Source organism: Hemisphaericaspora subhashii (genome assembly GCF_019202705.1).
Source record: "Hemisphaericaspora subhashii strain CBS 10753 chromosome Unknown scaffold127, whole genome shotgun sequence".
Lineage (NCBI taxonomy): Eukaryota > Fungi > Ascomycota > Pichiomycetes > Serinales > Debaryomycetaceae > Hemisphaericaspora > Hemisphaericaspora subhashii.
The window spans coordinates 1-13,807 of NW_026057355.1; the positions used below are offsets into that span (position 1 = coordinate 1).

At 35.9% G+C, this 13,807-nt stretch overlaps 6 protein-coding genes across 6 annotated transcripts; 4 read left to right on the top strand and 2 right to left on the bottom strand. All coding sequences in view use genetic code 12, as the record gives it.

The window, feature by feature from the left end:
• On the bottom strand, positions 1–950 carry J8A68_004608 (uncharacterized protein; the record flags this gene model as incomplete). Its single annotated transcript, XM_049408586.1, has 1 exon — positions 30–950. A coding segment is annotated over one exon (921 nt), but the record flags the coding sequence as incomplete, so codon positions are not given.
• Positions 951–2,283: 1,333 nt separating this feature from the next.
• On the bottom strand, positions 2,284–3,741 carry J8A68_004609 (SIR2; the record flags this gene model as incomplete). Its single annotated transcript, XM_049408587.1, has 1 exon — positions 2,284–3,741. The coding sequence occupies one exon, from the start codon at positions 3,739–3,741 to the stop codon at positions 2,284–2,286; it is 1,458 nt and encodes a 485-aa protein (XP_049262095.1).
• A 2,527-nt stretch (positions 3,742–6,268) lies between these two features.
• Positions 6,269–6,526, top strand: J8A68_004610 (uncharacterized protein; the record flags this gene model as incomplete). Its single annotated transcript, XM_049408588.1, has 1 exon — positions 6,269–6,526. One exon carries the CDS (start codon positions 6,269–6,271, stop codon positions 6,524–6,526), a length of 258 nt encoding a protein of 85 aa, XP_049262096.1.
• Positions 6,527–7,763: 1,237 nt separating this feature from the next.
• On the top strand, positions 7,764–9,881 carry TPO5 (Tpo5p; the record flags this gene model as incomplete). The annotated part of the gene is made up of 1 exon (XM_049408589.1): positions 7,764–9,881. The coding sequence occupies one exon, from the start codon at positions 7,764–7,766 to the stop codon at positions 9,879–9,881; it is 2,118 nt and encodes a 705-aa protein (XP_049262097.1).
• A 386-nt stretch (positions 9,882–10,267) lies between these two features.
• Positions 10,268–10,732, top strand: TIM17 (protein transporter; the record flags this gene model as incomplete). Its single annotated transcript, XM_049408590.1, has 1 exon — positions 10,268–10,732. The coding sequence occupies one exon, from the start codon at positions 10,268–10,270 to the stop codon at positions 10,730–10,732; it is 465 nt and encodes a 154-aa protein (XP_049262098.1).
• Positions 10,733–11,509: 777 nt separating this feature from the next.
• YAK1 (serine/threonine protein kinase) lies at positions 11,510–13,774 on the top strand (the record flags this gene model as incomplete). The annotated part of the gene is made up of 1 exon (XM_049408591.1): positions 11,510–13,774. The coding sequence occupies one exon, from the start codon at positions 11,510–11,512 to the stop codon at positions 13,772–13,774; it is 2,265 nt and encodes a 754-aa protein (XP_049262099.1).
• Between the last annotated feature and the right edge of the window lie 33 nt (positions 13,775–13,807).

The window sequence follows — 13,807 nt, forward strand, 5'->3', positions numbered from 1 at the left end:
ACCCCCTCCCGGAATATTACCATATATACATTTATCAATTCCAAATAATCTTCACTTTCAATATCTCCTTCAAAAGTGTGAAAACAAACAAAATAGTAGTTTTTGAATAATTCAACTTTTTCCCGACGTTCTTGAATTCGAATATCTTCTGCAGTTAAAGGATGGATTCCGAAGGCTTTGGCCAACATCTTCATTTCGGCATCGGTTGGACATGTACAATCTAACCACCATGTCTCTTCTCCATTCTTGAATAAATCACGGACCGACTGACCAGGGCTCACGAGTGATGGAAAGTCGGGTGCATGGATGGTTTCTTCTGAGTTGGAATGGAAGAAGGAGAAACGATCGGGAGCGGAGCCAAGATAACCATCGGTGATACGGGTGCCTCCAAATGTTACTTGTTCTAATGTGGACGAAGTTGTTGTTTGGTCGTTAATGTTGTGCTGGGGATGGAGTTGTTTGATTTCATATTCATCTTCTTCAAACGAGGAAGGAGTATCTTGAGAAAGTGCTTTAGTGGATTTAACTTGTTCGAATCCATTTGTACTTGTGCGACGAGTAGCTATTTTGGATAATCCAGTTTGCGTTTTTCTCAAAATATTCTTGGGAGTATATTTCAAAGCGGCATTTGAGTGGAATGATGAACTAGCTGTGGCAAAGTCGTTATCACCGGTATATTTCCTTGCGAGCAATTGTTGTTGTTTCATAATCAAATTTTTCTCATCAGTTTCGTCTTTGATAAACTCTTCGATTTCGTCGAAATCAATCCCATTGATTCGAACATGCTCTCTCAACAACGGGAAACAAACATCTTCTTCTGTTTCTTGAGAAGATCTAGATCCATGAGACCCTGCCTCACTATCGATTGAAGATCTTGATGGACGGCGTTCCCGCAGATCCCCTCTACCACCAGTAATTGTTTTATATAATTCCTCGTTTGTGGGCTTCATGCTGTTAGACCTGTATTCTTCTAGCAAGTGAAAAGATTGAAAAGTTAAAAGGAGAAAGTTATCCACTACTTATATTTGAAAATTATATTATTTTTTTGGTTGGGGATATTTTTTACGAAATATTTTTTTGCATTGTTTTTCTTCTAGACTAAGCCCCCAAACCGTTGCGACTAAATAATAATTTTCTGGTTCCTCATCCAATAAGATAAGCATATAGTAGCCCAGAAATTTTTGACTCTATATAAATTATCTCTTGGTAATTAGAACAATAGCTATTACTAAGGACCTCAGTATCAACTTTTCATTAGATAGGAATTGTTTATTCCACTTTGGGGGGGCAGGGGGGGTGCAAGGGTCATTCATGTTTCATTACTTAAACATGAAAATTTTTCCCTGGAATTGGGCTAGCCTTGTTCAAACTAGTTCTGATTGACAAAATTACAACATTTAGCTAAATCGAATGTTAATGCTGTCAATAGGTAAGTTTCAGATGTATTAAGAACCTAGCGAATCGAAAGGAGAAATGAGTTCACAAGATCTGACGTCACTATGCTTTTACGGACATTGCGCTATATATTGTCCTTATCTCAGTAGGAGATACATCAACAACGTGTTGAAAGTTTCTCAAACCAGTGCATAAACGTGTTGTATGCTACTCGATGAGACCTCAGATCATCTGATGACATCTTTAATTGTGAAAGTTCTAGTTTAGTTTTATTTTTTAACCAGTAGATTGTTCAGTTAAAAAATATTCTCGATTTGGGTATAATTAAAAATAGAACGCAAATACCTTACTTTCACGAAAAGTAGACAATGTTCGTATCAGTAATGAAACAGGATTACAAACGGAATAAAGTTATGCAAGCAACAAGAAGAAGACCCATTTATCATATTAAAGTGGTCTATCAGTAGAAATTTCTTGTTTTCAGAGCCCGTTACAATAATGCTGCTATTGAAATGTTGGCTGCAAACTTTTTTCGTTTTTAGCAGGAGGTGTCTTGTAGGATACGATTTCACATATTCTTACAGCAATCCCTCTTTTGTCGACACTTAAGTTAAGTATTCGGAAAGGTCATTCACTGAATACTCATCACGGTTGTTTGTGACAGTACTGGTTTTAGAGGACTCAATTCAATAGGTGAATGATTTCTAATTCAGGTAAGTTCTCATTTGTTCCGATAATTCTTAAATATATAAATAATCTATAAACTGGTAATTTTCGTACATTTATGCTGTGACACAGTGTGGCTCGGACTTAAAACCCGACGAGCTTCACCGTCAATATAGCCTTGATTTCTACTCATAGGTTTCGATGTTTTAATGATTTGAAATTTCAACAATCAGTTTCTTGGGAAATGTCTTTTCGAATTAACTCAATTAAAACCTGAATAGCTTCAGTCAGTGTAAGATGTTCATAATCTTCAATACTTTCTTTAGGATATCCTAAATCGATGATCATTTTGCAAATATCAAACTTATTCATGGTGTCTGGTATATATCGCTCCAAAAAGCTCATAACACCTTCATTTTCCAAACATTTTCGATACTCATGCCGTAATTCAGGATCTGACCGCGTTATGTCCAGCAACCTTGAGTCCGAGAAATCTATCAGGTGGAAGCATGGTTCCTCGGCCCACTCGATATCTTCATCATCTTTGTTTGAAATGACTTCCATATCCGATATGGGAATCGATACGTCCACATTGTCCGGGTCTTTCATAGGTCCCAGGACTTCTTCAGTTTTCAATCTCGTGGGCTCAGGATCTTGGTATATAGGAAAGAGATCTGACATTCCTGACTCCAGAATCTGTAGATGTGTGCACTCATTATCTCCAACTGCGGACCACGTTGGAAAGTTTAACTCATATTGAACCGAAGGTGCAGTCTGAACGAAGTCACTATTGGGGGGTGCTTCTACACTTGGAGGAAACTTCGAATGAGCATCGAAGTTATACAAATGGTCCACGGTGGGTAGGGGGTACGAGATGTGTGTTTCTTCCTTGTTCGCGTAGGATGAGACTTGTGCCTTCGCCTCGGAAGGGATGTCATGGGAAGCAATGCTTACCCTTTCTCCTTGAGACGTATGTAGAACACACGCTGGGCACAATTTGAGGGTTTTAGCTTCCCCTGGCTCATCATCTGGCCTGGCCTTTCCACATTTGAGACATAACTTAGTGCCACTATTACTTCTTTCTTTGATAGTTCTGCGGATCTCGTTCTTTTTTTGGCGATCATTTCGTCGACATGCTGAGCATGACTTGAAATTTCTGTCTTCCTCCGGTTCATCGTCTGGTCTCTTCTTTCGACATCTCAGGCATATTCGAATTCCACTATTAAGACTCTCCTTGATGTTCTTGGGCGAAGTTTTATTTTTTTGACGTCGATAGAGACGACAGCTTGGGCAAGCTTTGAACTTTTGGGCCAGCTCTGGCTCATCATTCTTCCTTTCCTTCCCACATTTGATACACAACCTAACTCCATTTTCACAACTCCTCTGGATATATGACCGCACCGCTTTCTGGTATTGAATGTTATAGAGACGACACTCTATGCATTGATAAAGCTTTCTAGTTTCTTCTGGTTCATCATCTGGCCTCTTCTTCTTACATTTCCCGCATATCCTGTCTCCGTTTTGAAAAGTCTGTTTGACCTTTCGATGGAAATCTCTCATTCTTTCTCGTTTAGAGATGCGACACTTCGTGCACAATTTAAACTTTCTGGTTTCTTCTGGCTCGTCGTTTGGCCTTTCCTTTTTACAGGACACGCATATTCTAGCATTCGTATTTTCCATTTTGTCCTGATAAGTAAGATTAAGCATCTGCAAAGGGATTACTACGGAAGGTTACATAGATTGTTTTCCTGATCCTGTTCGGTTTCACTTGGTCGGATTATAGTTTTAGTTATCTTTTTTAATGGAATGTATAAACAACATGTAGGTGATGGTAAACTTTACTAGCCATTAGGCAGTGGAGCTCAAGAAAAAAAATACTCTAGCAACAAGAATTTCATGTTTTTGTTTGCAACTCGATGGATCTCGGTGTAAAAATTTTCTTAGTGATCTTCAACCAAACCTCAAATATTTCCGTCACACAGATTTGTATAGCACATAGTGGTCAATTAATTTTTCAATTGTTTCTACTTTATAGATTACAACGACAAATCCTTAAATGTGAGTCTATACAAAAGAAATGATATTTGCTTCCATTTCAAATAGAGTTTTCTTTTTGCTTAGTTACCAAACCGTAGAACTAGCGATCGATGAATTTTCAGATTACTCGAAATTTCTTAGAGAATCTTCAGCAATAAGTAGGACGCTCCTTCGGTGGACACACACCCTTTTTTTGAGATTTGGCTCAAGATAATTTAAATCTCGTTCGCTCTAAATTCATCATCATATGAAACCCAGAAATAAATTGTCCTTCGGTTGACATGTAACATAAATGTCATCTGACTGATAAGTATCGCTCTTCGTATGGATTTTTTAATAGCAGTAAATACTTTAGACCACGCTTTCCACAAAATCAGAAGGGGCATTTCAACCGTTGACAACATATGATTCCTCCAAGTATATGACTTCTTCGTAGTTAAATATATGGTGGTGGGGACTAAATATACCATCCACTTTTAGCGGAAGAAAGACCCACAATCGGATAATATTTCTTACCTCCCTTTAGATTGAACAGCTCGATGACCGGCATTCACGAAGATCACCACCTCTACTACCATTCAGTTTCATATAATTCCTCGTTGGTGCTGGTCATGCAGTTCAACTGATACCGTCTTGCTCAATTTTTGAAACAAGACAGAAAAATACAAAGAGTGATTTTCAACTTTTATAAATGAAAAAATAAAATTATTTTTTAGGATATATTTTTTAATGAATTATTTTTTTGGATTATTTTTGGAATGCGCCACAAACTTTATCGCAACTAAAAAATAATTGTTGAAGGTGCTTACCTTGGCGATTCAAATAAGGACATATAAGACCAACTGTTTTTCATTAATAGGGATGAATTAGTGAAAATGTCAACGTTTCTTCAAAATGACATAGGTGACAGTTCAGTCTTCTTTTGGATGGATACGAAAGGGTTTTTGATGTTTCATTTTTTAACCTTGAAAATATTTCTGGGGAATTTTACTAGTTGTGATGAGCGATACCATATTGCAACAATTATCAACAACAACAACTCTATTCATTCTCTAAAGAAGAATATCTGTGTGTAGTTTTCAACTCATCTCAGTTACGTTTCTTAGCTGGTAATCCCCATAAGGTTACAGATCATCGGATTTGTGGGTTTTAAATAGGTGTTGTTCAAAATTAGTTTTATTTTTAAGTGATTTATTAAGTTAGAAAATATTTCGGGCTTGGTTGTTTGTGAAAGGTAGTCAATATTCGTCGATGCAAGCATGTTTTCAATATAACCAATTTGGAGGGTAGAAGCTATTTCTTCTGTGTGAAGGTGGGTGCTATAAGGATGCTCAAGCTAATCAATTTAGAGGATCGGTTATTTGAATATAGGGAAAGAGTGTTGAATATTTCTCGCTATACTCAAGCAAATGATTTTCCAAATTCGTCTTCCTCTTATCACACCTAAACCATCACCTTGTAGTTTGACACAGCCTGATCCAAGTATATGGGGTTGTCATCTGCCTTTCACGGGCTCAATCAATTGGTCAATTTAATCTGATAGATCAATTATAATGCTCATGGGGATGCTACTGCTTTAATAAATATCAAATCAGAACAAAACCGGACCATTCCACTTGGTTCTACAAATTTTCAAGATAAGCACCTTTTGCTAATGTCTATTATTCAAATCCTTGGTTGGATGTTACTAGATTTAGAACATTTACATAGAAATGATGGTAACTTCATTTAATTTCACAACGAAAGGTTATGATACTACGCAACGATGTCTTTGTATACTGCTGAAGTTCAGCTGGGAATAAACTGATGCTTGTGCCCAACGATAGAAATCGTGGGTTGCAACTCACTATTTTAACTTAGTTTTTAACGACGGTTCTTGTATTGTATTGCATCTTGATGAAAAAGCGGCGTCAAGGGAATGCTTTGTTAAAAAGTAGGGTTTACAAACTGTTGTTGGATGATTTATCTTCACGAGTTTCCAACAATTATCGAGTTGGTGCCTTGCAAACGCCTCACAAACACTTTCTTATCCTGATATCTTAGTATCTTTAGGAATTAGAATTGATAAGATTAATGTCAAGTTACACCACCATTGATTAATTTAGAAACTACCCTGTTTTCCACTTTTCATAATTCATCCGTATTGGTTTTATCATTAAACAAAACTACAATGACTTCAACAAATCCAATACTTATCCCTTCAGATGAGAGTAATTTTGATGCCAACGGTGACACCACCGTATTAATAAACGTCAAAACAGAAGCCAATCAATCCTTTACCTTTAGAGTCTGTGACCGTATTGAAGATCGGGTGTTTGAAATCAGAACCAGCGATGGTGAGGTTTTCACCTATTTTGAAGGACTTATAATTGACCAAAAAATGTGGTTAATATTACCACTGAATTTGAAAGAGGTAATTGTTCTCTAATGTCGAACATTCAAATTTTAGGAATGAGGTTGCTTAAGTTAAGCGATTTTAACATTGCTAATGGTGAATTTTTCCAGATTCCAAATAAGCCTTTATCTATTTATGCGACACCAATGTTATACAATGCAGAAGTCTATTATGGATACAAATTAATGCTCATTTCTAATGACAAAAGGTGTGACCTTCAAATTACTGTATTTGGTTATTTGGTAGACTTAAACAATGGAGGAACCATTGTTTTGCATACTTCAGCCCAGCTCATCTCAATTTACTACAAATAAACTAATTATATACTTTCAACAATTGTCTACCATATAAGGGTATTAGAACATTATTTGGCTGACAATTTCGAGTTTTCCATTTTTTGCAATTTTTTGGTTAGGATTTTTTGCAACCTTGTAGAGAAAATAAAATACATTCTACTACAATTCCTAGTCTTATTGTTTTCCTGAACAAATAATAAATAATTGTAACCAATCTTTTATATCTCTGTCATCGAGTAAAGCCATTGTATCAAGGAGAAGTCCTCTGCCTTAAATATTTTTCAAAGAACCCTTATATTTACTGTGCAAATAAAGTGGTTCTCGTTAGACCTTTTACTAGTCTTCCAACAATAGAAGCTCTTGATTAGACTGATCAAGGGTATCGTTCTTATAGAAATTCTTGATTAGACTGAGTAAGGGTATCATTCTTAAAAGTTGAATTTCTGTTTAATATGCGTATGTTGCAAAATTGTTAACAATTGGTGATTGGTTGCAGTAGAAAACCTTAACTTATTTATTAAGCGATTTATTGTTCATTGTTTACCAAATCAAAATAAACAATTTGAGGGAAATTCTAAATTTAGTTACAGGTAGCAAAGAGGGATTTTAATTTAATAATTAAATTCACTCAACACACACACACTTTCTATTGGACATACACTGACTTACAAAGAAAAGAAACCCTCTATTGAGTTCTTTTGCTTTTTTATCATATTTATTAATAATTAGACATTTTGTAAATCCACTAATAAATTCTTATAAGATTGTAGATCATATACAACCGATACTTCACAACCGATCTTTTTGATAAATAATAAATCTTTTTTTTTTTTCTTGACCGTTTTTGCTTTTTTTTTCTTATTTTGACTTTTTCAATTTACGTAAGTACAGCCTTCAAAAGAGTAACTACGTACGTAACTACCCATATATTAATTCAACAACTAATAGAATATATAAATAATATACACAAGTAAATGACAATACGAGATACCCAATCAGATCATTCAACTGTAGTATTCCCACAACCACCACCATCAGTATTCCAATCTACGCCTTCCCATCTATCCGGCATCACAGCAACTTCACCATCATCACCATCACCAGCCACTATACAACCACCAAATGGATTCCCAATACATCCAGAAGCACCACCTCCTTCATATACATCTCATAACTTTAATTTCTCAGATATAGGATCCCTGGCACCTATTAGGTACATTGGTTCTTTAATTCAAGAAGGAGATGATGATGAACAAATTGAACAAGTTGAGCATTTCAAATATACTCAAGACCTTGAAAGAAAACTTACAGTAACTTCGGTTATTGGGTTAGGTTTCTCCGTGATGGGAGTTCCATTTGGATTGAGTTCTACTTTGTGGATCTCATTAATGGATGGTGCTAATGTAACTATCTTATATGGATGGTTACTTGTTGGAATCTTAAGTTTATGTGTAGTTTTAAGTCTTTGTGAAATTATTAGTAAATATCCTACTGCTGGTGGTGTTTATCATTTCAGTGCTATCTTGAGTAATGAAAAATATTCAAAAGTAAGTAGTTGGTATACTGGATGGTTTTTATTAATTGGTAATTGGACTTATGCGATTAGTATCATGTTTGGAGGGGCACAATTCATATTAAGTATCTTTGGGTTAAAAGATGTTTATGTATATAAAGAAGATAAGATCTTGGTATTGATTGTGTTTTTTGCCATTTTATTATTTGCCGGATTTGTTAATTTCGTATTTTCAAAACATTTAGAAAAGATTAATAAGATGTGTATTTTATGGACCATATATACCGTATTAGCCATTGATTTCTTATTGATCTTCTTTGCCAAAAGAACCAACTCCATTAAAGAAATCTTAACCACATTTGATAACACTCGTTCAGGTTGGCCTGATCCATTAGCCTTCATAATCGGATTACAATCCCCTTCATTCACAATCACCGGATATGGGATGTTATTCAGTATAACCGACGAAGTGAAAAACCCCGAACGTAATATGCCAAAAGGTGCCATTTCCGCCATAGTAATGGCCACTATTACCGGCATAATCTTCATCATCCCCATCCTTACAATCCTCCCGGAATTAAAACTCCTCCTTGACGATACCCCCAACATCATGCCCATTGATCTAGTTTTCAAACTCGCAACAGAATCATACATCGTCTCATTCTTGATGGCATTACTTATGATCGGCACCGTTTTATTCCAATCAATTGGATCCTTAACCACGGCCTCGAGATCTACTTATGCATTAGCTCGTGATGGCGGGCTACCAAAGTCACATCTTTTCACGGAAGTGAATTCAATCAAACAATACACAATCCCAAGAAATGCATTATTGTTATCTATGGCTGTCTGTGGAACATTATCATTTCTTTCACTTATTTCCCAAACCGCATTCAATGCCTTCATGGGTGCTGCGGTGATTTCATTGGCTTTGGCGAATGGAATACCGATATTTTGTCTCATGTTGAACAAGAGAAGAAAATTAAGAGGGGCTCCGTTTAAATTATATAAAATAGGTTGGGTAATTAATGGAATATCTGTGATTTGGGTCATACTGTCGATTTTTATATTGTGTATGCCACCAGTTATAAAACATTTGAGTTGGAAACTGATGAATTTTTCCGTGGTTGTGTTTGTGTTATTTATTGGGATTGCTAGTTTACAATATGTGACTTGGGGGAGAAATAGTTTTGTGGGGCCACAATTGGATACTGACTATTTCGAATTGAATAATTTGGAGAGTGCTGCTAGGAAGAATTTGGATCAGTTTGTTGTAGGGGATGAAGAGGAGGATGAGTTGGAAGAGAAAGGGGATATTGGAGAGGTGATAAAGGGAGGTAGCATTGGTGGTGGTAGTATACAAGTAAGTCGCAGAAATGAGTATATTCCACTTGAAGGGAATTCGAATAGGATAGACAGTGATAGAGAGAGCGTGGTTGATGTACATCAACGCATACGTGGTAGTTTGCATATTAAGAGAGAGTTGACTGAGGATGATGAATCTAGTGGGTTGAGTACAAGAAGTAGTAGTAACGATGAAGATGATAATAATAATGATGATTATGAACACGTCATATAGCATGTTATGTAAATAGAAAATTATTCACATATATAAGTAAGTAATTTAGGTAATTATAGACAAGTTTTCAATAATTAGTTTGTGGGGGACCTTGTATTAGACTATGAAAACTCGGTTGCAAATTTATAAATTTGCATATGGTAGTGCCAACCATTCCTATTTTAACTCGGTCTATGGTAAACTCTATACCGCCATAGTAAAAATTTTTCTAAAGTAACAATGAATTGTATAGGCAAAATAGAAAAAAAAAAAGAAATCAGTTTGTAATAAATTTTTCAAAATCCGGGCTAAAAGAAGATCATCATCTTATCAACCTTCGCCACCAGTTTACTTGTATATATCTACTTACATAACCAAAACAACTACATACTATAATAATATAAACAATGTCAGCTGATCACACAAGAGACCCATGTCCTATTGTTATCTTAAATGATTTCGGAGGTGCCTTTGCTATGGGAGCAATTGGTGGTTGTGTATGGCATGGTATTAAAGGATTCCGTAATTCTCCATATGGAGAAAGAAGATATGGAGCCATGAGTGCCATCAAAGCCAGAGCACCAGTAGTTGGAGGTAATTTCGGTGTTTGGGGTGGTTTATTCTCGACATTTGATTGTGCCGTCAAGGGAGTACGTAAGAGAGAAGATGCTTGGAATGCAGTTATTGCTGGGTTTTTCACTGGTGGTGCACTTGCGATTAGAGGTGGATGGAAACATACTAGAAATTCAGCTATTACTTGTGCTTGTTTATTAGGTGTTTTCGAAGGGGTTGGTATGATGATGCAAAGAATGCAAGCTCAACCTACTATGGCCCCAGCTTATCCTGAAGAACCAGTTCAACTTGCTGCTTAGATGCAAAAACCCTTTGTACTTTTATGAAAAACATATTTATCCTGTTGTTGCTGTTGTGCGATGAAACTAAAAAAGAGATGCCCAACCACTATGAAAATTCGATTTACTTGTACATATTTATTATCATTCCCATTGTTATCATTATAGTCACCTTACCCAATACACCAAAATGGCTATTTCCAATCAAATATCTCCACAAGCCAAACACATCCAAATAATCAATACACATTCTTTATCTACACACTTCATAAGACATATTACAAACATACACACCGCCACCTAAAAGAGGAGCTTTTACCCTCCTTCTTTTCCCCCCACAATTGTATAGTAGTTAGTTGCTTATTACTGTATATATATAATTTTTTACTTCTGTTGCTTTTAATTACTCTGCCCAATTTTATAGAAATGAAATTTGTTAATTTATTTAAAATTTACGTAAATTAAAAAAATGCGTCACTCCTCGGATGTTACTGAGCTTAACTATGGGTTAACTATGGTAATGGAACCCCCGGGATTATCCTCGGGATTTTTCGTTCAGTCACACATTAAATACCCTCGTAATTATATGGGAATTTTGTTGATGAAATTTTGAGGAGGAGAAGAAAAAAAAACAAATTTAATTTGACACACATTACACTACCTACCGAAGGATTTTGTACAACAACCCCTTCAACTTCCCACTTCCCAAATCACAAATCTATTAATTTCTAATTACTTTGAAGAGTCACTGCCATTAGTAGGGTAAATAGCAATCATCATTATAAGAATAATACCACTATGGCATACAATAGTTATAATAGTTACAACTACAACAGGCACAATTCAATAGGTGGAAGTTGGCATTTACCTCCACCAGGGCCACAGCAACAACAACAGCAAGGACAACAAGGGCAACAGCCGTTCAACAATCAAGATGTGGATATGCAACAACAGCAACAACAACAGCAGCAGAAACAGAATCAAATGCCAGGATTCCGTAATCCATGGTTCTCTCAACAACAAACTGCTCCGGGGTCATTATTAGCAGCAGCCACCTCCAATATGTCGCAATCACCCACTAAAACAAATGCCATCCCTTTATTGCAGCAACAACAATTACAACAACTGCAGCTGCTTAATAAAAGGCTATCATTCGCAAATCAATTACCCACGACATACGAATATGACGATCAACAACAACAGCAACAGCAAGGACAGCAACAACCCCCATTCATACATCCTCCAACTAGAGCAGACAATCCATTCAATCAATATTTCGCGAACCAAGAGGTCAATCTCGGCGGTGACAGAAAAATGTCAGCAGTAGATGCATCCAGTTTCTATGGAGGTACTAGTTCAAGTACAGGTGGACGAGGTGGAGGACCTGGAGGAGCATATGGATATGGCCAACAGCAACAGGCCAATGCCTACCCTGCTCAATTCATGAATAATCAATTCGGACCAGGTGGTGGAGCTGGTGGAGGAATACTTGCTGGTGTTCCTCCTGGTATAAATAGACGACAATCACTTGCGGTGATGCCGAGTAATAATTATCAATTTCAACAACAACAACAGCAAGGAGGGGCCGGTGTTGGTGGTGCATATTATATACCGCCAAGTAATAGATTGGGACGATCGGCGAGTATTGTCCAATATCAACAATATCAACAAGCATTACAACATCAAAAAATTGGTAAATTTAGGAAACCGGCACCAAAAGCGAGAAAAATATATTCGAAATTGGATTTGAAACCCAAGATTCATCAACAACCGAAATATCGTAGGTGTTCGGTGAACTCTATTCATATATCTCCTGTGAATGCCTTGTCCGTGTATTTAACTGAGAGTTATAGTATTTGTCAACCAAGAAAATTCCAATATTCAAAATCGACAAATCCAAAGAGAGTGTTAACAAAACCATCTGATCCAAAGTTTAATAATGGATATGATAATGAAGAGAGTGATTATATTTTATATGTTAATGATATATTGGGGACGGAAGAAGGGAGGAAATATATGGTGTTGGATTTATTGGGTTCCGGGACATTTGGACAAGTTGTTAAATGTCAGAATTTAACTAATCAAACAGTATGTGCTGTCAAGGTTATTAAATCAAAACCAGCATATATGAATCAATCATTGACAGAAGTAAGGTTATTAGAATTTTTGAATTCCAATAGTGATGGGAAGAATTTTATACGATTATTGGATACATTTATGCATAAAGAACATTTATGTTTAGTGTTTGAATTATTGGCATCGAATTTATATGAATTGATAAAACAAAATCAATTCCAAGGATTAAATATGAAATTAGTGAAATTATTAACTAAACAATTATTAGAAGCAATGGCTCAACTTAAGAATTTCCAAATGATTCATTGTGATCTAAAACCAGAGAATATTCTATTGGTCCAACCTGATAAACCGAATATAAAAGTCATTGATTTCGGATCGGCATGTTTCACTCGACAAACAATCTACACTTATATCCAATCTAGATTTTATCGATCACCAGAAGTGATATTAGGATTACCATATACTGAATCAATAGATATGTGGTCCTTAGGATGTATTGTTGGTGAATTATTCTTGGGATTACCGATGTTCCCTGGTACTTCTGAATATAACCAAATATGGAAAATTGTCGATATGTTAGGCATGCCGCCAAAACATATGATTGAAGTTGGGAGAAATTCTTTAAACTTTTTCAAGAAAACGGGTACTAATGATGGTAAACATACTTATCGTATTAAAACCTATGAAGAATATTTACAATTTCTTGAAACTGCAAAAGCTGATCATCATAGTGGTAGTAGCAAGAAGAAGGAACAACCGAATAAGAATTATTTCAAACATAAAGTATTAAAAGATATTGTATTGAATTATAAATTACCATTTAAGAAAATGACGAATTCTATGATTGAGAAGGAATGTCAAGAAAGGTTATTATTGATTGATTTCTTGACAAAAGTGTTGAATCTTAATCCGTTGGAGAGATTAACTCCACAAGAAGCATTGAAACATCCATTTGTTAATAATGTACCTAATTTGGAGATTTAGGAGTAATGAAGGATTAATTAAAGAAGGAGTGAA